General features: G+C 43.6%; 1 protein-coding gene across 4 annotated transcripts in view; it reads left to right on the plus strand.

Annotated features, from left to right (window-relative positions):
• GSK3B (glycogen synthase kinase 3 beta) overlaps positions 1-22,883 on the plus strand; it is a 226,812-nt gene that overhangs the window by 59,318 nt on the left and 144,611 nt on the right. For all 4 annotated transcript variants that reach the window (XM_075905473.1, XM_075905448.1, XM_075905459.1 and 1 more), the window contains exon 2: positions 17,542-17,735. In XM_075905473.1, the coding sequence (XP_075761588.1) occupies positions 17,542-17,735 (194 nt within the window). The remainder of the gene's footprint in view (positions 1-17,541; positions 17,736-22,883) is intronic.

Here is a 22,883-nt window from a genome sequence, read left to right on the forward strand (position 1 = left end):
TCCACAAGATTCGTCCTATCAAAGAAAGCTATCAGATTAGTTTGACACGATTTATTCTTTACAAATCCATGCTGGCTGTTCCCTATCACCTTGCCACCTTCCAAGTGTTTACAGATGATTTCCTTAATTACTTGCTCCATTATCTTCTCTGGCACAGAAGTTAAAGTAACTGGTCTGTAGTTTCCTGGGTGGTTCTTATTTCTCTTTTTATAAATGGGCACTATATTTGCCCTTTTCCAGTCTTCTGGAATCTCTCCTGTTTCCCATGATTTTCCAAAGATGATAGCTAGAGGCTCTGATACCTCCGCTATCAGCTCCTTGAGTATTCTAGGATGCATTTCATCAGGCCCCGGTGACTTGCAGGCATCTAACTTTTCTAGGTGATTTTTAACTTGTTCTTTTTTTATTTTATCTTCTAAACCTCTCCTCTTCCCACTAGCATTCACTATGTTAGGCATTCCTTCAGACTTCTCAGTGAAGACTGAAGGAGCCTGAAGTGTGAAAGAGTTACTAACAAGACATCAAATGGGTATTTTCCTTGCAATCCTAAGGGAGCATGGTACTTCAACTGTTTTCCTAGTCTCTGCCAAACCAGGGTGTTGAGAACAGAATATGATCTCTGGCTAGGGACGTGAATGGTTAACTAGTAAGCATTACCCTTGCCAAGTAATGCTTCCTGGGTTACGGTTAACCAGTGGAGGATGGAGCAGCCGCTCTGCTCACTGTGGGCAGGTGTGCTCCAGCCCAGTCAGAACAGCCCCTGTCCATGGGGGGTGGGAGTAGATGCTTCTGGCTGTCCATGGTGGGTGGAGGAGCACTTCAGCCCATCTGTGGTGGATGGGTATGGGGGGGCCAGCTCCAGCCTGCCCCTCACTAGCTCCCATTTAAGTGGTTAACCCAGGAGAGTGCAAAATATGGCATGGAGGCAGGATCTTTCATGCCAAACCTTTCAGTTGGTCCCCATGGCCACACCACTGTATCCACAGGTAGGGAGCATCCTCAGAGCTCTGAGTGGCTGGCTGCTCCATCTGCTTCTCTGTGCCAAGGGGGAAGCTTTGTGCACTGTGAGCCCACTCCTGCCCCTCAGTTCCCTACTCCATGCTCTCTTCTGCACGCAACCTCCATCCCAGACCATAGAAAAGTGCGTCCCCTCCATAGAAAAGTGCGGCCCTTGACCACTTACCAAAACTTTGGAATAGCCCCCATCAAAAATTATTGCCCACCCTGGGATAACTAGTTAAACACAACTTTTATCTGGTTAACTGATTAAACAGGATTTTACATTCTTATTTTTGATCCATTAAAGGGTACATGTCTCCCAACCAACTACTCCACTTCATGTAAAATTCCCACAGTGAATTTTGCTTTCTTTAAACAACTTTCACTGTGGTTGCTTTTGAGTAAGTCTTTCAGGCTAACCCAGTGCCCTCTCCAGAAGAGAGAAATGAGGAATAGCGAACCTCTGTCCTTTAAGTGATTAAAAACACAAGCAAGGTAGGAAGGCTGAAATGTTTCTTTCTTTTAAATGGGGGAGAGTACGAATCAGGGGCCTTCTATGCCCATCTTAGCCTGTTCACTATTGTTACACCAAAATTCAAGAAAGATGCAAAGATGCATTCTGAAGATGCAAATCGTCCTATGTATTTATCAGAAACAAATTACTTATAACTTTGTAATTTTTAATTTTTTCCTACTCTCATTGTGATTAGTTCTTGCTGAAGATTTGACACACGGTTTTAGAGGTCAGCTTGGACTTTTCTAAATAGGGAAAAATATATATCTTGCCACCCTCAAAGAAGGCATTATTGAGTTTTAAACTTAAGCCATCTTAACCTTATTTCATTCTTCTATAGCAGTTGCTTGGTTTATAGGTCCTCCCAACCAGCAGATGGAGACAGTACACCAAGTCCTGTGACATACCTCCTTAGCCTTGTTTCTATCTCTAACATGTGGATGACCTATTTCCCTAGAAGTGTGGCTCCTAGAAGAAGAGGGAAGCAGGCCCGAGGCCTAGAAAATTCCTCACTACTCCACTGTGTGCAGCTAAGTTGTTGGCCCATGTAAGGTAGTGTTTACTTAAGAGGGCGTGTGCAGTGTTATCCTGTGTCTCAATGCTTGGCATGGCTGACCCTGGTAAGTGTGGCAAGTGCCAGTTTGGGGTACAGAGCTGCAAATGTTGCAAGCTGCCAAATCAGCCTAGCATTGCTGGACTCTTTTGCCTCAACTGTAGTTGTGACTCAGATACTGAGGAATTGCTCGGCACAGAGGAGTTTCCCCTGTTGAAGGGTCTATTTGAAGGTAAGAGGACACTTCGCGAGAAGCTCTGGCACAGATCAGCCAGCCTGGGCACTTGTAGTTTGAACTTTTTTTTTTTTTTAAATGCACACACCTACTATGCCAAAGGAGCCCTTGTTCCTACACTAATTGTTAAGGAAGGATTTATTTTGCACTACAGTGATTGTTCTGGTGCTCCAGCAAAGTTTACAGGGTGGAAACTTAGGTGATGTCTTCATGTTTCCGGGACTTACCCTCATTGCTGGCATTTGCTGTAAGTGACTCATTAAGCACATGAAACACCCTTATGTAAAGGAAAAATGTGATTAAGCACTTAATTTCACCTTGTCAGATGAAAAATTGACTTGGAATATGGTGTAATGCCAAATTTTTCTTTAAAATGAGACGTGCATGTTCCCAGAGTAGTGAATTGTGCCCATCTGAGAGCATTCTGGAAAGCAGTGCTTTGTTGGAACTATGAGTGTCTTCTCCTGGTACTAGGTGTTCTGAGTTGAGTGTTTAAAAGAGCCAAGTGGCTCCAGTTACCATAGTTTCACCTGTATCATGGCTGAAGGCAAGTGTAGGGACTTCTTCGCCATGCTCAGAGCAGTTTGATGTATGTTTTTATCAAATTCTGACTCCTCACTACTCAGCAATTCTATTTTACAAGAAAAGTAACTTTGCCATTGTGTACTTCGTTTAGCTTGGATCTTCTTTGTAATGCTAAATGGGCCTCTAAAATTCTGGACCAGAAAGGTGGATTCAAGTTTTATGTATGCTCTTCCATGTTTCCCACTGTTGATTCTATCTTAGTGAAGCCCATTCCTGAATCGCTAGCTAATATTTAGGGTCCTGGCCCGTTGACTAGGAAGGCAAGAAGGCTGTTACCTCACAAGGAGGTGGTGGTGTTCTGGTCCCTGAGAAGGGACAAGAGGTCTCCCTAGGCTTCAAAGTAGGAAAGTGAAAGTTTAACCAGTTAACTGGTAAGCCTCACCCTTAATGGGTGAGGGTTATGGGGTAAGGTTAACTAGTTGGGCTAGAACATTTCTCCGCCTGTTGTGGCCAGGGGTGCTGCTCCAGCCCTGTGAGGGGTGTGCTGCAGGTAGGGGCTGCTCCGTGTCCCAGCTGGTACGGCCCCTGCCTATGGCAGATAGGGAGGTGATGTTCCAGCCCAGAATTGAGCGGGGGAAGGGTGCTCCAGATGGGCTGGAGTGGCCCTCCTGCTTGTCCCCTCTGTAGTTGGTTAACCAGTTAAATAATATGTTTAACCAGTGAGCCAAATAAATGGGATTTTATATCCCGACTTCAAAGCCAGGCAAGTTAGTGAACATTTCAAGCATCTGTGCCAAGAGAATTAGGGTCCATGGCTGTAGTGCCTATTTTTTTTCTCCAGAGAGGCAGGGAAGCCTCATCATTTCCTGGAGGTAATTTGACAGGTAACAGCAAGAGGTTCATATTAGCTTGAGGCTTATTTTTGTGTGGTGACTAATTGTTTTTAAGCTTTTCCAACCTTCCATTTGCACTCCAGGAGATGATGTACTAAGTTGCATGAGAGAAAGCAGGTTGTGTGATACGTTTTTTTTTTTTTTTTTTTTTTTAAAAGGATTCAGTAGCCGCCTTGAATTTCTTGTTTGAGTACCCAGGTATTGCTCATCACTTTTAGGGTGGTACATAATGTGCAAATACAGGTGCTTTTGGAATGGGGAATTGACGTGTTCCATAGTCTCGAGGTCTAACACACACATTATGTTCTAATTTTTTGCTGATTGACCTGATGATGACAGAATAGAACTTTCCCAAAATTATTCCTAGAACAGATATTTTAGAAAAACATCCAATTTAGATTTAAAAATCTTCAGTGATGGAGAATCTGTTCATAATATCTGCAGATGTTAGTCACCATGCCTAATGCACTAGTGTAAAGTGCTAGGGTATTAGTAATGTGTACAATGTAAGGACCCATAAGGAATAAAAACTAGTTACGTAGGGTTCTCAATGTGTAGTCAACTGCGTGATTAACCGGTAAGCCAGCACCCCTCCGGTCAGAGCTCAACAACTTTTCCCCTGGACTTCCGGCACCATTTTTTTTTTTTTTTCAACAAAAAAAGTACTGAGTATAGGTACATATAGAGAAAAGCCATGGCTCTTATGGCTTCAGTTTTTAATATTCTCCAGAAATTTGTGTGTTCTCTAAAAATGTTTTTAAAAGTAGTGTTAGGTGTTGGTTGTTTTGCCAATTAAGCACTGAGTTAGACCAGAGATCTGCAAACTATTGCTCACAAGCCAGATATGGGTCTTTTGAAGCTTGAGCCGAGCCCCTCCTTGCTCCCCCTGCAGCAGGGAGCCTGTGCTGGTGCTACAGTAGGCCTGGACAAAACAATCTCCCCGTGGACACAGAGGGGAGCCCCCAGGCAGACTCCCCTGCTTACCCTGCCCCTGCACATCACTCAGAAAAGCGGCTGGGTGGCCATTTGTTTGTCACAAACTGTGGGCGGAGGGGGAAGGGGGAAAGGGAATGTAGTGCCTCATGGCTGCTCCTGCCCCCAGCACAATCCCATGGGCTGGTTTTTGGCCAGTGGAAGCTGCCTGTTTCAAGAACAGGCAGCACATAAAGCACCAATCCCCACCTTCCCTCAGGCTCTTATTCACTGAGCACATGAGCCTGTAGCCTGTGGAGGGGTAGGGACAGGCTCCTGAGAAACATGCTAAGCTGCTGGCTTGGAATTTCACTGGTAAATCTCCTGGCCAGAGACTTTTGTATTGGACACAATATTTTCCTTTGGTTAAAAATGAAGCCTGGCCAACAAGTCCCCAATTGGGGCCCAGCTTCCACCTGGCCGCAGTGGCATAACACTTCTGCATCCCCCTCCCCACCAACCATGAGCCCATCATACACAGGAATCCTGTGCCCTGAGCTCCCCATACCCCCACATCCACAGCCCCCATCATAAGATTGGCAGAAGACTGCTTGAAGGCGTGCATGAAGCTGGATTTGACCAGTTATTATGTAAACTTCAAAGAATTATGTGAAAAGATGCAGCGGCAAAAGTCCCCTTAAAGTCTGAGAGTACAATGCTTTATTTATGCTATTATTAATAATATTAAGTTGTATATTTTTAGTCATGCAAATAGGCTTTCTTATTCTGCTCTTTGTTGACCGCTTATTCTGAATTTTGGTGTAATTTGGCTCTGGTTTGAAAAGGTTGCTGACCCCTGAGTTAGCCTGAATTGATGTTTGTATTTTTTTAACCTTAGCTACAAATCAGCAAAGTTTTTTGCCTGAGAATTAGTTATGTTGGTCTAATTTTGCAGTGATAATGTATATTCTAGATATTTTTAGTAATTTCTGTTGAGATTGTCTTCCACGAGAAAATGCTCATAATGTGCTGCTATTGGCTCTGAGAGGAGGCTGGTGCAAGTGCTAAGCAGAAATTTCAGAAAAGAATAAGCATTTGCTTATTGCTCAATAACACAGTCTTGCTGAGGAAGTAAGTCTTTCTTGGTTAAATGACAGATGGATAAACTAGCTAGGCAAAACGCCTGCCCACATTTTCCCTTCTGTGGCATTCATTTTCTGAGATGGTTCAGAGTAAACTTTTTTTATGCTGGAAAGGCTGGAGTAAACTAGCTTAACTGTATTATGGACATTGTATTATGGTTTTTCTTAATGGTGTAAAACGAGGCAATTTATATGGTAAAAAGGCAAATAACATTCTGATGTAAGCCATATTATGACTGGAGAGTGGATATTAACATTTATTATGAGACTGTTGCTATGCTTGTTCACCAAAGTCTCCTCCCCCCATTCTTCCCCAAACAATATTGCTAAAGTTGCAAAGAGTAAATTTATAACCAAAGAGGCTAATTGAACTCCAACATCGACTGGAATGATTAGTGCAAAATAGGTATGTAACTAGTTAACCTATAAGCATCATGCTTATCCGGTGATGCTTACTGGTAACTGGTTAACCAGCTTCCCGTGGTGTGGTGGGGCAGGGGCAGCCTTGCTTAAGCAGGCCTGCCCTGCCCGCAGGATCCAGGTTAAAGGGTTAACCAGTTAAATGTAACCTTGAATTGGTTAACTGATTAAATGGGATTTTCCAGCCCTTGTGCAGGGACTGTATGGCATCTAAGAGGCAAGTATGTTCTTACCTGTAGTTGTGCTCATTATTATGTGACTGCCCACATAACTTACTGTTATTTCATATTGCATATAATGATTGAGAAGATTTAAACCTCACAAAAGTCAGTTCCTTGCTTATTATTTTCATAATGAGGTTCTGACTTCTTGATCCCACTGCCTCTTACTGTTCCAAGTGATTCTGAAGCTGATTTTAAAAATACAATTATGGTGTTTATTTCTACCTTAAATTTATTTTAAGCAGTCCCCAGGTTTTCTGCGTATTGTAGATTTTTGTATTAATGCATAACACTATATTTAAAAGTAATCAGTGGTAAACTAGACATTTTGAGGGTTTAAGTGCAGCTTTGACAGCCTGTTTAAGAAGTGAAATTGTTTTGGTTTTTGGCATCTGAGGGGCATTGTTAGGATTTTGGTGCTGGAGAAAGGAGTATCTTCTTTTCTGCTCATATTTTGAGCAGGGGCAACATTTATTTGGGAGGAACAATTCTTGATGGTAACTTCTAGTCTCAAGGGCCTGATGAAATGCATCCTAGAATAATCAAGGAACTGATTGAGGAGGTGTGTGAGCCATTAGCTAGAACTTTAAAAAAATAATGATTAGATGGAAAAGATTCCAGAAGACTGGAAAAGGGCAAATATAGTGCCTATTTATATAAAGGGAAATAAAAACAACTCAAGAAACTATAGACCAATCACCTTAACTTCTGTGCTAGGAAAGATGATAGAGCAAATGTGACATAGTGGGGATTGTATTGACTCTGTTCACTTTGTTGTGTGTGATTCTTACTGACCTGTACTGTTCGGTTGTAACAGTGTGTGTATGCCTAAATTTCCCTGGGCCTGGCAGAGGATGGGAATATTGGGTGTGGCTCTCATTGCGGGGAGGCTGCCGCATCTTATTAGGTACACAACAATAGCTCAGGCTCTCATGTAACCTGAGCCTAGGAGAGGGGTGGGTGGGTGGGTGTGTGCGCTTTGGGGGAGCAACCAAGTGATACCTTTTTGCCTGGGAAGCTGAACAAAAGAGGAGGTGGGGCTGACTACAGGGCTGGGACCAGTTGCTGAGAGTGAGAGTTAGCTTGGCATGGCTGAGGATGCAGGGAGGGGACCCAGGACGCTGGCTCTGGGCCCCTCTGCCCCCAAGATGGATTGTATTGGCTGTTTGTGGTCCCTGTGTTAACAAGAAGTTTGTGCTACACTGTGTCCCTGTCAAGGAATAAATCTTCTGTGCTACTTGCTCGCAGAGAGTCCCATCTGACAGTGGATGGGGGTGCAGGGCCTGGTGATTTCCCCCATACTGTGTGACCACAAATACTTAAGGAATTCATCTGCTAACGCCTGGAAGATAATTTCTCTATATTTTAGTGTGTTGTCTGTCTGTGAGCCAGTTTATTCAAGAACTCCTCCTAAATGGTAAGAACTAGGGCCACCAAATTTGATATGCAGCTTCCTCTTACATTAACTTAAAGCAAGGTCAGGGTATGGTTTAGGGATGTAAGCAACTAGTCAATTGCTCGACTACATACACAGGCAGCAAGTGGGTGGGAGGGAAGGGGGAGCAGGAGCTGATGCTGGAGGGCAGGTTTTCACCCCCAGCACCATCTTTACACAGGATGTGGGGCACGAGAGCCAAAGCCGGGACTGCTCAGTCCTGGCTCATGCCAGCTCTGAAAGTTACTCCCACTGCAGCTCTATAGTTTAAATGTAGTAAGAGCTGGGTAGCTACTCAGCTCTTACTACATTTAAAATGCAGAACCGCAGCGGTCCCAGAGCCTGCACTGCTCAGTCCTGGCTTGTGCTGGCTCCAGAAACTCCCTCTGCTGCAGCTTTGCAGTTTAAATGTAGTAGGAGCTGGGCTGCCTGCACACCTGGCTCCTGCTACATTTAAACTGCAGAGCTGCAGTGGGGGTAGCTCCTGGAACTTGAGAGAGCTGGGAGAGAGTGCCTCCCCTTATTGACTAATCATGTAGTCGATACAATTTGTATCAACTGTATGATTAGCCAGTTACCTGCTGCTTAACATCCTTAGTTTGGTTGTGCCAGGAAAATGGGAAGTGCTGGGAATGGGACTGTTTTCCAGAACATGAAAAGGGATGGGCTGCTAAGAGGGATGCAGTACTGCAAACTGACCACTGAGGGCAGCTGCACCATCAAGAGTGGCAATCTGCCGCTGGGGCTTGCTATCTTGCCTTCCTCGAGACTGGGTGAGTATCCCCCTCCATCAACTCTCACCCTATCCCTTTGGTGCAGCTCTGGAGAGGGGAGGAGGGAGAAAGCCCTGCCGGATGGGGGAAGGGAGCAAAGAGCCCTGCTGCATGGGGACCCCCCCCCTCTTACCCTGAGCCTCTCCTCACCCCCAGCCCTCACTGCCACATGTCCCCAGTATCCTGCCCTGCCCCTTCCAACCTCCCATGGCCCTGCCCTGACTCCTTTACTGTCCTCCCCCTCCCCTCACCCCATACACTTCTAACCTCTTGCTCGAAAGGACCCAGGCAATACTGGGTAAGCCTTCTAGTAAGGTGATAAGTAACAGCATGCATTTGTAAAGAACAAATCATGTCAAATCAATCTGATAGCTTTCTTTGCTAGGATAACAAGCCTTGTGGATAAGGGGGAATGGTAGACTTGGTATACCTCGACTTTACTAAGCATCTGATACAGTTTTGCTGACCTTACCAGTAAACTAGGAAATACAACATAGATGGGGCTATTATATGGTGGTTGTGTAATTGAAAATGGTTATCCAACCAGAGAGGAGTTTTTAATGGTTCTCAGTCATGCTAGAAGGGTCTTTATATATGGGAGGAGTGAAGAACCTTTTTTGGGTTGGGGGGGCCACCGACCCACAGAAAAATCAGTCATATATAAAGTGGGGTTCCACAGCAGTCAGTTTTGGGACCTTTTCTGTTCAATATCTTCATCAACAATTTACATTGTAAAATAAATAATCAAGTACTTTTACAAAGTCTGCAGATGATACAGGGTTACCTTATGTCTGGTTCTGTCCTATAGGTGGGCACTAGGTCTCTTGGTTAGATTTGGGGGTTCCAGTCTCAGCTCTGTGAGGACTGTGGGAGCTGGTGCTTGGTAGGGTTGGCAGGGAAAGGAAGGGATTCTGGGAAGCAGGATTCCTGGGTTCGTTTTCTAGCCATGGCACTTCTCTTCTCGGTGCCTTTAACTTTGTGCCCCAGGTCAGGCCCCAGCCAGCAACCTCCCTGCCCTCTCCGCACCCCCCCCCATCTCTCCTTGTGAGTGAAGAGCTGCCACCACAGTGGCACCAACAGGCACCAGGTATCCTCTTTGTTGAAAGTTCAAATATGGTCACCCTAAGATGATACCAAGCTGGGAGAGGTTGCAAGAGCTTTGGAGGATAGAGTCCTAATTCAAAATGATCTGGATGATGTGGAGACATTTCTGAGGTAAATAGGATGAAGTTCACTAAGGACAAATGCAAAGTACTCCACTTAGGGAGGACAAATCAGTTTCACACATACAAAATGGGAAGCAATGTCTAGGAAGGAGTACTGCTGAAAGGGATCTAGGAGTCAGAGGACCACAAGTTAAATATGAGTCAACAGTGTGACACTGTTACAAAAAAAGCAAACATGATTCTGGGATATGATAACAGGAGTGTTATGAGTAAGATATGAGAAATAATTATTCCACTCTACTCCGTGCTAATTAGACCTCAGTTGCAATATCTTGTCCAGTTTTGAGCACTATGTTTTAGGAAAGATGTGGAGAAATTGGAGAAGGTGCAGAGAAGAGCAACAAGAATGATTAAAGGTCTAAAACACATGACTTATGGGGGAAGGGTTGTTTAGTTTGGAAAAGAGAAGACTGAGAGGAGACATGATAGCAGTCTGAAAAGTACCTGAAAGGGTGTTGCAAGGAGAAGAGAGAAAAATTATTCTCCTTAACTTCTGATGATAGGACAAGAAGCAATGGGCTTAAATTGCAGCAAGGGATGTTTAGATTGGACAGTAGGAAAAACTTCCTATTTGTTAGGGTGCTTAAGCACTGGAATGAATTGCTGAGAGCTTGTAGAATCTCTGTCATTGGAGATATTTTAAGAGCAGTTTAGATAAACATGTATCAAGGATGATCTAGACCAGTGGTCCCCAACGTTTTGGGGCTGCCGGGCGCCTGGGGGCGGGGCCGCTCATGTGCTGGGCGTACGGGGGCGGGGCCGCTCACAGGCCACATGACTGGAGGCGGGGCCAAGCATGTGCCGCGCACCCGGGGCTGGCACTAGCATGCGCTGTGACCCCGGGGCCGGAGCCGGCACGCGCTGCAACCCCGGGGCCGGGCCGCCCATGCGTCTGGGGCTGGCACCTGCTGCACGCCCGAGGGCAGGACCAGCCCAGATTGCTCCGCGGGTGCACAGAAATGGCCCAGTGGGCGCCATGGCGCCCACAGGCACCACATTGGGGACCACTGATCTAGACAGTGCTTGGTCCTGCCATGAGGGCAGGGGACTGGACTTAATGACCTCTCAAGGTCCCTTAAAGTTCTAGTGTTCTATGATTCTAGCTCTCTTGTATCCCTTCTCTGTATTTGTCACTCCATTCCAGAAAAGTAGATTAGCACTATAGTTTCTCAGAAATTTTCCAATGAAATAGTTTACTTCAAAAATGCCCATTTGTCCAATCAAATAGATGACAAAACAATCAAAATTCATCAATTTTTGATCAACTTTGTGGCAGAACGCCAGAGCAGTCTGCCTCCTCGCTTCTACCCTTGTCTTAAGCAGGGTAGGCAACCTCTTCAAACCAAAGAGCCAAACTACATCAAAATTCAGAATAAGTGGTCAACCAAGAGCCATGTAAGGAATGCCCTTTTGCATGAGTGAAAATATACAACTTCATATTATTAATTGACCTGATGATTAATAATAGCGTAAATTAAACATACTCACAGACTTTATTTAATGGGATTTCTGCTGCATGGGCTGCTAGTGAAATGGATAGGGGTGGCTGTGCGGTATCTGGGTGGGAGGTGGAATGTTGGAGAAGGTGAGGATGCGAGGTTTGGATGGGAGGTAGGGTGCAGGTGCAAAATGGGAGTAGGGTGTCTTGCTGGAGGGAGGGGGCAGACTGTCTGGCCTGGGGGGTAAGTGAAGGGATGTACAGGGTCTGAGTATGAGGTCTGGGGAGGCCACCTACTTGCTTTCTCGCTGAGTGTAACATGGCCTCCGGCTGCTCTCATGCACTGGAAGAAAGCTTCCAGGCAGGATTTGCAGGGCAAGGCTCTAAGAAATGTTTCCCAGGGAAAGAAAATGGCCATGCTCACAGAGTTCCTGGTTCCCTGCACTCCAGGGGAAGAAAAAGGGCAGCACATGGAGCCATTTTTCGCTCTGCTTCTTTCCTGCACCGCATGCCAGATCCAGCAGGGAGGCTTGGGACTTACTCTCCCCTACCCCTGCAAGAGGACATCACTGGCGTTCCAGTCTTGTGGGGGTCTGTAAGGCTCTAGTGCTAGCACTGGCTCCCTGCTGCGGGGAGAGTTAGGAGGACTGAGCTGGGACTCCAGAAGAGCCATATCTAGCTCCCTAGTGAGCCGTATTTGGCTTGTGAGTTATAGGTCGGGGGTCCCCCCCATCCCTCTCGCCCTGCTCTGAGGGATGGAGAGGCAGAGCAGGGGCAGTCTTCCTGATTGTATAAGTGACTTAAGAGTGAGTCTTTTTTGAAAGTCCATGGCAAATCACTCAGTTGCTTTTGAAAATCTCGCTGAATGTGCCTTGAGAAGCTTTCCTTCCAGAGACTGCATCTTGCAGATAACAAGCAATAAAAGAAAATAAATACACCTCAGGTATTAGAATTAAATGTTCTTTCTGTACATTCTTCTTCTGAATTGTTGACTAATGCTTGATCAAATTAACCAAAATTAGAAACAGCTGCAAATGTAAGCAATTGAGCTGAGATGTATAGCTGTACTTGTAGTGTGAAAAGGTCATTTTACCACCCCTGTTGCTCATCGTTGGAACATAAGCAGGATTCAAGAGAACTGGAAAAGGACCTATCTAATTTCTAATCCAGACAAGAATTAGGGATGTGCAAGTCCTTTTGTCTCTTCACCGAAAACTGCCGTATGGATGACTGGGAGGGATGCAGAGCAGTTCTAGAGGAGAAAAGGGAATTGATGGAGCAATTGCAGGAGGACATGGAAAGGTATAGGACGGAGTCACAAGCCCAAGGTTCATTGCATGAGGCATCCAGGAAATTGAGATACATGAGTATGGAGAAAAGACCTCTTAGAAAAGAAGTGGGCATTAATGATTTTAGTGTGGATATTTTTAATGAGGATCATGAAAATCAGATTGGAGGGAATCAAAGTGGGGAATTGGATTAAAGAGAGGGAAAGTGCCAGGTATTTGAATGGACCTCTCAAGGAGTATAGAGAAGGTGCAATATGGGGTTGCAGGAGGTTTTGGTTTAGAACAGATAAACAGCCTGAGTAGAGAGAGACAGGAACCAGCATGTGTATGTAAGGGTACGTCTAGACTACATGCCTCTGGCGACAGAGGCATGTAGATTAGGCTACCCGACAGAGTAAAATGAAGCGGCGATTTAAATAATCGCCGCTTCATTTAAATTTACATGGCTGCCGCGTTGAGCCGACAAACAGCTGATCAGCTGTTTGTCGGCTCAGCGCGATAGTCTGGACGCTCCCCTGCCGACATCAAAGGGAGTTGTCGACAACCCAGCTATGCCTCCTGGGATGAGGCATACCTGGGTTGTCGACAACTCCCTGTGATGTCGGCAGGGGAGCGTCCAGACTATCGCGCTGAGCCGACAAACAGCTGATCAGCTGTTTGTCGGCTCAACGCGGCAGCCATGTAAATTTAAATGAAGCGGCGATTATTTAAATCGCCGCTTCATTTTACTCTGTCGGGTAGCCTAATCTACATGCCTCTGTCGCCAGAGGCATGTAGTCTAGACGTACCCTTAGGGAATTGAAATGTGGATGGAGTGAAAGAGGAAGTAAGTGAAGCCTTCAGGCTTCCATACAGAATCTTTTCTGCTTGTCGTGCTTCAGAGTAGCACATAGTGTTCAGAGGGCACAAAGTAGAAAGAGAACAGGAGAGAACCTCCTAATTTCTCTTGTTTACTCTGGAAGGCAAAAGTGAGAGAAAAGAGGAGGCAAAGAAAGCACTTCTGTGCAGCAGTATGGCCAGGCAGGAGGGCTGAGAGAGTCACCTCTTTAAGGGGAGTAGATAACAGCACTGGGAGCCTGTTTCTGCACTGGTACTGTGTTTAGCAGGGTAGTTTTTCACACCCTGAGCCAGAAACTGACAGTATAGTAAAGTGGCATTACCCCCCCCCCCCCCCCAGTGCAGTAAGTTACACCCCCCTCCCAAGTTAGTGTTGTAAAGCCTGCCATTTAAAAGTAGAAGTGTAGTCAAAGCCCGATAGAAATCTACAGCCTCAGTATTGATGTGATTAAATGCCTTTCACCAGTAGCTAGGACCTAGTGAAGCATTTTCCAAGAATATAGATTTCCTAGAAGCTTGTCTTCTGTTCTTAAAACTCAGAAATGTTTCACTGAGAGTAACTGTTGATTTTTGGCTATATCCGTTTCCATGAGTTGTATAATAGAGCAGAAATGTAGCCGTTTTAGTCTGGTGTAGCTGAAACAAAATACAGGACTATGTAGCACTTTAAAGACTAACAAGATGGTTTATTAGATGATGAGCTTTCGTGGGCCAGACCCACTTCCTCAGATCAAATAGTGGAAGAAAATTGTCACAACCATATATACCAAAGGATACAATTTAAAAAATGAACACATATGAAAAGGACAAATCAAATTTCAGAACAGAAGGAGGATGGGGGGGGGGGAGGGAAGGTAAATGTCTGTGAGCTAATGATATTAGAAGTGAAAATTGGGGAAGCTATCTTTGTAATGGGTAAGATAACTAGATCCTTTGTTCAGACTCAGGTGTAAAGTGTCGAATTTTAGCATGAATAACAGTTCAGAGGATTCTCTTTCAAGTGCAGTCTTAAAAGGCTTTTGAAGCAGGATGCAGGTAATTAAGTCAAGACAATGTCCTTTCTGGTTGAAATGGCAAGCAACTGTTTTTTCTTTGTGATCCTGTCTAATATCTGTTTTCTGGGCATTGATCCTTTGGCGAAGTGTCTGAGACGTTTGTCCAGTGTACATAGCAGACGGACACGTTCAGGACATGACAGCATAAATTATATTTCTGGATGCACAGGAATATGTGTTCTTGAGAGACAGACCCATAATCTCCTATAGAGAACCACCTAACTTCAAGATGATTCTTACCAAGAGCCACACTAATACCAACCCTGGTACCTTCCCTTGCAACAAACCCCGTTGCCAGCTTTGTCCACATATTCGCTCTGCTGATACCATTATTGGACCTAACCAAGTGAGTTATAAGATCAAGAAAGAGGAAATGCAAATGAAGTGCTGATTAGCATATGGTGTGCTTCATTTGCATATCTTCTTCCGACCCTTTTTCCGTGAGAGGTTTTATCACCAAAAAATGCAGTCTAAACATGGCTTTTTCGGGGGGGAAAAAAAAAAGCTTTTTGAAAGAACCCATATTCCTCCAAAAAATGAGGTTTACAGTTTTTCAAAAAGCTTTTTCCTGGAAAAAAAAAAAAAACCCCTATGTTTAGACTGCATTTTTTGGCAAAAAAAAACTGTCTGCTGCAAAAAGGTTCGGAAGAGGATATGCAAATGAAGCATGAAAATATGCTAATCAGCATTTCATTTGCATTTCCTCTTTCAGAAGAGGAAAGCAGTCTAGATGTACCCTTAGTGGTTCCATGTGTTCTAGCTGAGCTGATCCTTTTGAAACCTCAGGTGTGTTCCTGCCCCTTTAAACTGCTGAAAGGGAGAAAGAACATGAATTTCCAATAGTAATAGAGAGGTAGCCGTGTTAGTCTGATCTTGCTAAAACAAGAGGAAAAACTATGTAGCACTTTAAAGACTAACAAGATGGTTTAATAGGTGATGTGGTCTGAGGAAGTGGGTCTGGCCCACGAAAGCTCATCACCTATTAAACCATCTTGTTAGTCTTTAATGAATTTCCAAGATACTGATGTTGACCTAATTCTGTATAAACTTAAACAATGAGTAGTCCTACAGCACGTTAGAGAGAAACAAAAAATGAAGATTATGGTATGAGCTTTCATAGACACAACTATTTAACGTTTACATTTTTTGTTAGTCTGTAAGGTGCTGTAGGACTATTTGTTGTTTTTTCAGTTACAGACTAAAACGGCTACCCTCCTAAATTGATTCTTTGCCTTGTTGCTGCTCTCAGGGTTGTCAGTACATTTGGACCTCTCTGGTCTGGCACCCTTGGTACCTGATTGGTGTCAAACAAGGGAATTTGCCAGACCAGGGGAGGTCACCTGCTACTGCTCCCCCAGCCCATCTCCCCCTGCGCCTCCAACTGGGCTGCCATGCTGCTATGGCCCCGGCAGCCCATACTGCTGCATCCCTGACCCTGCTACCAAGGCTGTTGTGGCAGCGTGTCCCCGGTTCCACTAACGGGGCTGCCGTGTCCCCAGTCCTGCCTCCACTCCTGAGACTGCCGTGTCCCTGGCCACACTGCTCGGGCTGCCGCAGCCCTGGGTGTACTACCAGGGCTGCTCGCTCTCTTGCCATTGGGTCTCCCAGCCAGGACTCCCAGGTCTGGGAACATCCATGGTCCTGCTGGACCATAGATGTTTCCGGACAAGGGAGTCCCAGTTTTTGGCAGTCCAACCTGTGGTGGTAGTGGAAAATGAAACAAAAGAATTGGTGATTTGTGTTTGGAAGAGATTGTTACTGCCACAGGTGAATGGACTGTTCATTCACCTTTTAAAAGGACCATGCTTGGGTCCTTGAGCTACAAGATTGCCTCTCCCTCATAGCTCTCACTGCCTTACAAAGAGGGGGAGTTAGGGTATCCTGCAGAGTTAAGAACTTTTGTAAGGTAACGAGCTAAAAGGGATATCTAAGTAGCGCAGGGACCTGGAGCATTTAGCAGCTTTCTAGGACACAGGGAGTTAAGGTAGGAATGAAGGTGTATTCACCACTTTGTCTTCTGGGACTTGGGGAAAAAAGGCTCATAACTGAGACACTTTATGCATTTGATTTAATAGCTTTAAAGCTGAATGTTTGAAGAGTGTAAAACAGGGTGTAAACTTTTACTTAAGCAGTTTTGATGACCGCAATCCAATCAATATCTGTGAACACTATAAATAACTTCACTATTTAAACTATTTTTCTAATGCACGTTATGCATGAGTACATAAGTGTGGTTTTAGAAATGGTGTAATTTCTGAAGGAAGGGGAACATCTTGCAGATTTGAAAAATAAATCACTTTAAACATTTATCCTAAACTTTCCGAAACTACATAATTAACTTCTTAAGCTAAAATGACTACCATATGTATAAGGTTATCTTATGCCTTTTTAGGAGCATGGGTGTGAGTGGGAGCAATTTGTCAAATAAAGCTCAGTTTGCATTGGGAATTTATCTCGGTTGTGGTCATCAGTAGCCAGCCACCAGTGTAAGTGAAGCAGTGCAAATGCCTAGGTAGGCAGCTCAAGTTGTGATAAAGTCTAGTTTGCATAGATGCAGCTTAACCTGGTTTCAAATGGTGTTAAGCAGCAGTGACACAAATTACAGCAAAGAGGATTTTCTGTGGTAGTGAAGTTACACTGGTGCATCTAAACAGGTGTCTAGGTGCTGAGGGCTGATTGCAGTCTTAACTATAGAGTTGTGACAAGCACATCCAAAGTTGTTTGTAACTAGACATATGTTTGAAAGAGTGTGTTTGTGTTCTACTGGTTAAACTGGCAACTTGGTTGCTATAGTTGAAGTAAAAAACATTGGAAAGTGGGTTGATGTTAATTTCAGCAATATAAATAACAAAATTATTGCATGGAAGAAGCTAGAAATTGGTACCCTGGTACATACATCTCACTAAATAGGTCCCAAATGGCATATTACATTTTCTTTTGCATGGGTTCTATCCCCTTCCCTGCCATGTTAAGATAATTCAAAACTGAATAAAGTTACTCTATCTTCAGTGATATACTGGTTTATATGCTTGCTAATGCACACGTCTTAACTCCATGTTCTCTGCTTTTTTCAGGAGACAAAGATGGCAGCAAAGTGACTACGGTGGTGGCAACTCCAGGACAGGGTCCAGACCGACCGCAAGAGGTTAGCTATACAGACACCAAGGTGATTGGAAACGGATCTTTTGGTGTTGTGTATCAAGCCAAACTCTGTGATTCAGGAGAGCTTGTGGCCATTAAGAAAGTTCTTCAGGACAAAAGATTTAAGGTGAGATTTACATAAAACTTGCATTGATTTTAAAAGTCTTCCTGTAGTTTTGCTTTTTCTGATTGCAGATTTTTTGGTGACTTGCTTTTCTTTAGAGTTCACAGGCATAATAATGTATCTTGAATCACCATCATTATAATTATTTTGCTTGGTACATAGGAAGAAATTTGAAGTCCTGATTTGAAGGTGTTAGTGTCATTTCTTGTATCAAAGTATTTATGGTCCCAAATTGGGTTCCAGTAGTAAACAATTAACCAGGGAAAAAAGGGGAAAGTTCTTGGTTAAATTATTTTTTGACACGAGGAGACTTCACTGATTATAGAACACTAGAACTGGAAAGGACCTCGAGAGCATCAAGTCCATCCCCCTGCCCTCACGGCAGGACCAAGCACCATCTAGATCATCCCAGATAGATGTGTGTTGAACTTGCTCTTAAATATCTTCAGTGATGGAAATTCCACAATCTCCCTTGGCAATTTATTCCAGTTTTTAGGAAAAACTTTCTGCCTGTCAGGGTGGTTAATGTCCAACCTTCGCCTCCCTTGCTGCAGTTTAAGCCCATTGCTTCTTGTCCTATCCTCAGAGGCCAAGGATAACAATTTTTCTCCTTTCTCCTTGTAACACACTTTTAGATACTTGAAACCTGCTATCATTAGTAATAAGCATTTGGGGGAGGGGTTGTGGGGTGGCAAAGGCCATCAAGCTTTGTTCTAGCTAATTATATCTGCAGAACTTGGTGATGTGGACGACTCTTCTCAAACAGTGAGAGAAGCCCCCCACCAGCTGATATAGCAGTAGACAGAATGACCATAGGGGAATTGGGACTCACTGTGGAGCTAGTTGCTAAGGAGAATTTTAAATTTAATTGCTTAGTCTATCAAAACCTCAATATTAATAATAACCAAAAAGTGAATGTTACTCTACCCAGTTTAAATGCACTCTAAGTGTGGAGGGAGAAGGCAAGCAGTGGATTAATCAGGACAGGTGCCACTCTGTTTATTGTTCAGAGTGTTGCAGCCGTGTTTGTCCTACGATATCAAAGGGAGAAGGTGGGTGAGGTAATATCTTATTTGACCAACTTCCATTGGTGAAAGACAAGCTTTGAAGATGCACAGAACTCTCTTTAGGTTGTCTTGTACTGCACAGAGTATTTGCATGTCTGTGCTAGGTGAAAGCAGCTCCTGTCCCTGAAAACCCAGGTACAGCATCTTGGAATAAGTGGTGTTGAACTATGTCTCCTATACTGTGTCTCCTATGTTCCTATATCAGTATAGGATCACTATAAATTTTGTTGGCATGATCCAGATACAAAGATTTCCAAGACCAAATGTAAACAAAAAGCAAGTGAAAGAAGTGGTCAGTTTGAAAATCAAATATTCAAGTAGTGACACCTAAGATAAGCTGGGTTGGGGAAAGAAGGAGAATCATTCTCCTCCCTTCCCTCCAGTTTGCTTTCGGGATATGAACACCTAATTGGTTATGTTGGTAAGCATCATCCTCTGGTTAACTAGTACCTGGGAGCAGCCCCCCACTCGCAGCCCACTGCGGCTGAAGAGCTGCTCCAGCTTCACAGGGGTCAGCGGCTGCCCCCCTTGCAGTGTTGGGTGGGAGCAGAAGCTGGCTGCCTTGTGAAGCAGGGAGGAGAACAGATGCCACACTCCTCCATGCTTGAGGCTGCTGGCTCCTTTTGTCAGTGTTGTCCCTGACCCCCAGATCCTGCTTAAATCTAAGATTTAATCAGTTAACTGATTAACCAGGATTTTACATCCCTAGTGTGCTTATTTTGTGCATTTGGCAGCACTTAGTCAGTTTTATTGTTGGTAGTTGTACTTCCAGTTTCCTGTCATAGCATGCTGACATCACTGTCCTGGACTGCTTTGCCAGAGCTCATACACACCCTCTTCCTTTGTCGCAGCAATACTGTTATCAGTAGTGGCACCAGCAATTCTGAATGGTACTGAGTAGGCGGAGGCAGGTGAGTGCACAGAAAAGGGAGGCAGAAGGATATCTCTGTGAAAGGAATCTTGCACTCATTTAAAATCATTTTGTTTTAACTTTTCTGAGAAACCCGATATGTAACTTCTTGCATTCTTCTACTTTCTGTCAGAGTGCCGATCCTAAACCTTTTATATATACAATAAGGACTGACTGGGGAAGGCATGAGGCTCATTGTGAGGGCAGTGAAGAGAGAATTCTGTGGTTGAGGATTAGGTAAATGATGAAGCTAGTCTGCCTTGAGAGAGATTTATTACAACCCCCCTTTCCAAGTGCATGTTCTAATATCCATTTTATTTCAAAAAAATGAGAGACTTCCAATGAGGGAAAGAGGGTTGATGCCAAGGGTGATATTGGGAAGGGAGTTTCTAGTCTCTTACTGTCAAGTGTGAAATGAATGGTAGGTGTAGCAGAAAAGAGTATTGAGATGACTGGCGAGTTTTGAGCCTGTTTCCACGTGAGTCCGTGGAGAGCCGGAAGTTGAGAAACATTACTCCCCTTTCGTGTTAAGTTTAACCTGAAAGTTGTAGCTGTAATTGGAATTGCTATGCTAACACCTGGCAATTCTTAAGCTGATCTGTCAGCTTTGTTCTATAAAACACGAAAATCTTTTCAGCCATTCTGGATTGCATGCTTCCTGTAACTGAGCTGCCACCACATTGTTTAAATGCGAACGAGGCCATATATTGACAAAAGTGGCAAACAAATGGTTTCATATGGCAACTGAGATAACATAGAAAGCTCCATGGTTCAAACTGTCAGTGAAGTGCATATTGACATCTTCCACATTTTAAAGATTTGTCTTTATTGTGGAATTGAACAATCATGTAGAGAAATAATGAAGTAGTGCAATTATGTTGTTTATTATAGGATGTGCAAAGGACAATTTTTTTCAAATGCATAATCCTACTGTAATGCAGTCTTTGATTCCTTAACTTTTTTAATATGAATGTATGGACCAAGGAGACTTATTTAAATCCTGTTGTGCAATGTTCCTTGCTCTTGTGATCAAGTCAGAGCCCGAGATTCGAAGACCTGATGTCTCTGTAGATTTGTCACCACATTAAAGATAAGGATGACTGCAGTCACTTCAATTCATGCAAATTTAGTGCTACACATGCAATTCTTAGTTGAGCAAAGTGTGAGCACTCCACATTTAGCAGAATCGTTCCCATGCTGCTGGTTTAATTAGCATCAGTGGTGACTATGCTGAATGCCATTAGCACAATGTTTCCTAAATGGTGTTCTGTGGAACATCGGGGTTCTGTGAAGTGAAAATAAGGGGTCAGCGAGAAAATTCCATTACAGTAACACTTTATGATTTAAAAACATAATTAATATTTAATGCATATTTTTTTAGCTTTATTTTTGTACACATTAAATGTGATTTTTGTTTTTAAATATGTGCAATTAAACTAAATGTTGATCTCATGACCTTGTTTAGCATTTGTTTATTATCCTTACTTATTTGTGATCTACTTTTTTAGCTCCATATATGACTGTTATTAGGGGTTCCACAACATTCTTTTGAGTTTAAAAGGGTTCCGTGGCCAAATAAAATTGGGAAAAACTGCATTAGCACATGAGAATACTAGTCTATAGAAAGTAAATTCTAAAAGAGTACAAATACACTTGTCAGCTTGTTTTCCTCTTTTTGTTTGTTTTCACCCATACATGTTGTACACAATAACTCCTTCTTAAATAGCTACTTTATTTACTAGTCTGAATTTTAACTGAAAGTATTGTTATTAGCTTGTGAGTATTGTTCAAAGGATTTATGTTCACATAAATGAATCAGTCATATTTCTTGCCATTTACTTGAGAAGAACAGTAAAATGTTAAATGATATACATTGGCACAAATAATGGAGGAAGAATATTAATATTCCTACCTATATTTTTAAGAACTTTTGTGGATTTGAATAATTCAGCCTTTAGCATAATCTCCCAGTTGACTGCCACTAGTGACCATAATCATTCAACTTCAAAGGGCATATTGGAATCTGTAGTCTGCAGGCTATCTCCATATAAACAATGAATGTGGCTGTGTTCTACTTTGTATTTAGGCAATTTAGGTTTGCTATTGAGACTCTGGAAAGCTGCAAAATTGGACCTCAAACAGGGAAAAACTTTAGATACTATGGTATGTGTAGTATGTAATATATATATGAAACAAGTTAAGTTTGTTATGGTGTCAGGGTAGGGGACTCCTTGTGCCCCTGCCTGCTGCAGCAACCTCCCTACACCCCCAACTCACAGAGGGCTAGGCTGGCTGGACCTTTAACCAGTTAAACAATTAAAATGATATGTTTAACTGCTTAACTTTTTTAACGAGTATTTAATTCCCTAGTTCAGTTTGATCTGTTCTACTAGTCTTATTTATTTGGATGCAAACCATTCTTCTTGTTAGCAGATTAAAGATGTAAAGAAGAGTTTCTGTTCTTAGACCCTGGTACATAAGGGGCTGGCTGGCTGAAGATCTGTTGTTGGTTTTTCTCTAAAGGTGCAAAACATACCCTCTTTGATAAAATTTACCAGTCAAATCACAGACCTTTTTTTTTTTTTTTTTTTTTTTTTCTTTCCTTTAACTTCATACTGGAATTGGGAAGCACACCTTTGCTTTCAGCTTCTCTGGTTACACCAGCAGTTTTTAGGCGCACACTCACACACATCATAGCACTGTTATAGCCAAGGATATTGGCATCCACTCTGGATCAGACGGTACCACACTAACTCATTTTGCTGGCATTTATATGTAAGAGGCTAGAGCTTGGCCGTAGGCTTTCTAAAATATCATCCTCCCCACCCCCCAAATAGCACCACACTTAAGATAGCAAGTTGAGCTTTATGCAGAATCTGGCCAGGTTTATACCAGGGATGTAAGTGACTAGTTTCCTCCCCCAACCCTGTCTTTGTATCAGAGGCAGCAAAATGTGGGGGAGAGCAGGACCTGGTGCTGCGGGGAGCTGGCTTAAAAGCCAGTTCCTCCCAGCACCGTCTCGGGGTGGGGCAGGTCAGACAGAGGTGCAGCGGGGAGACAGCGTGAGCAGGAACTAGTTGGGAGGAGGCAGCTCGCTATTCCCGATGTGCCTTTCAGGACCTGTTGCAAGTGGAGACTGCTTGAGTCCCCACTCACCCTGGGTTCTCCATTGCA

This window comes from Pelodiscus sinensis, chromosome 1 (genome assembly GCF_049634645.1).
Source record: "Pelodiscus sinensis isolate JC-2024 chromosome 1, ASM4963464v1, whole genome shotgun sequence".
NCBI lineage: Eukaryota > Metazoa > Chordata > Testudines > Trionychidae > Pelodiscus > Pelodiscus sinensis.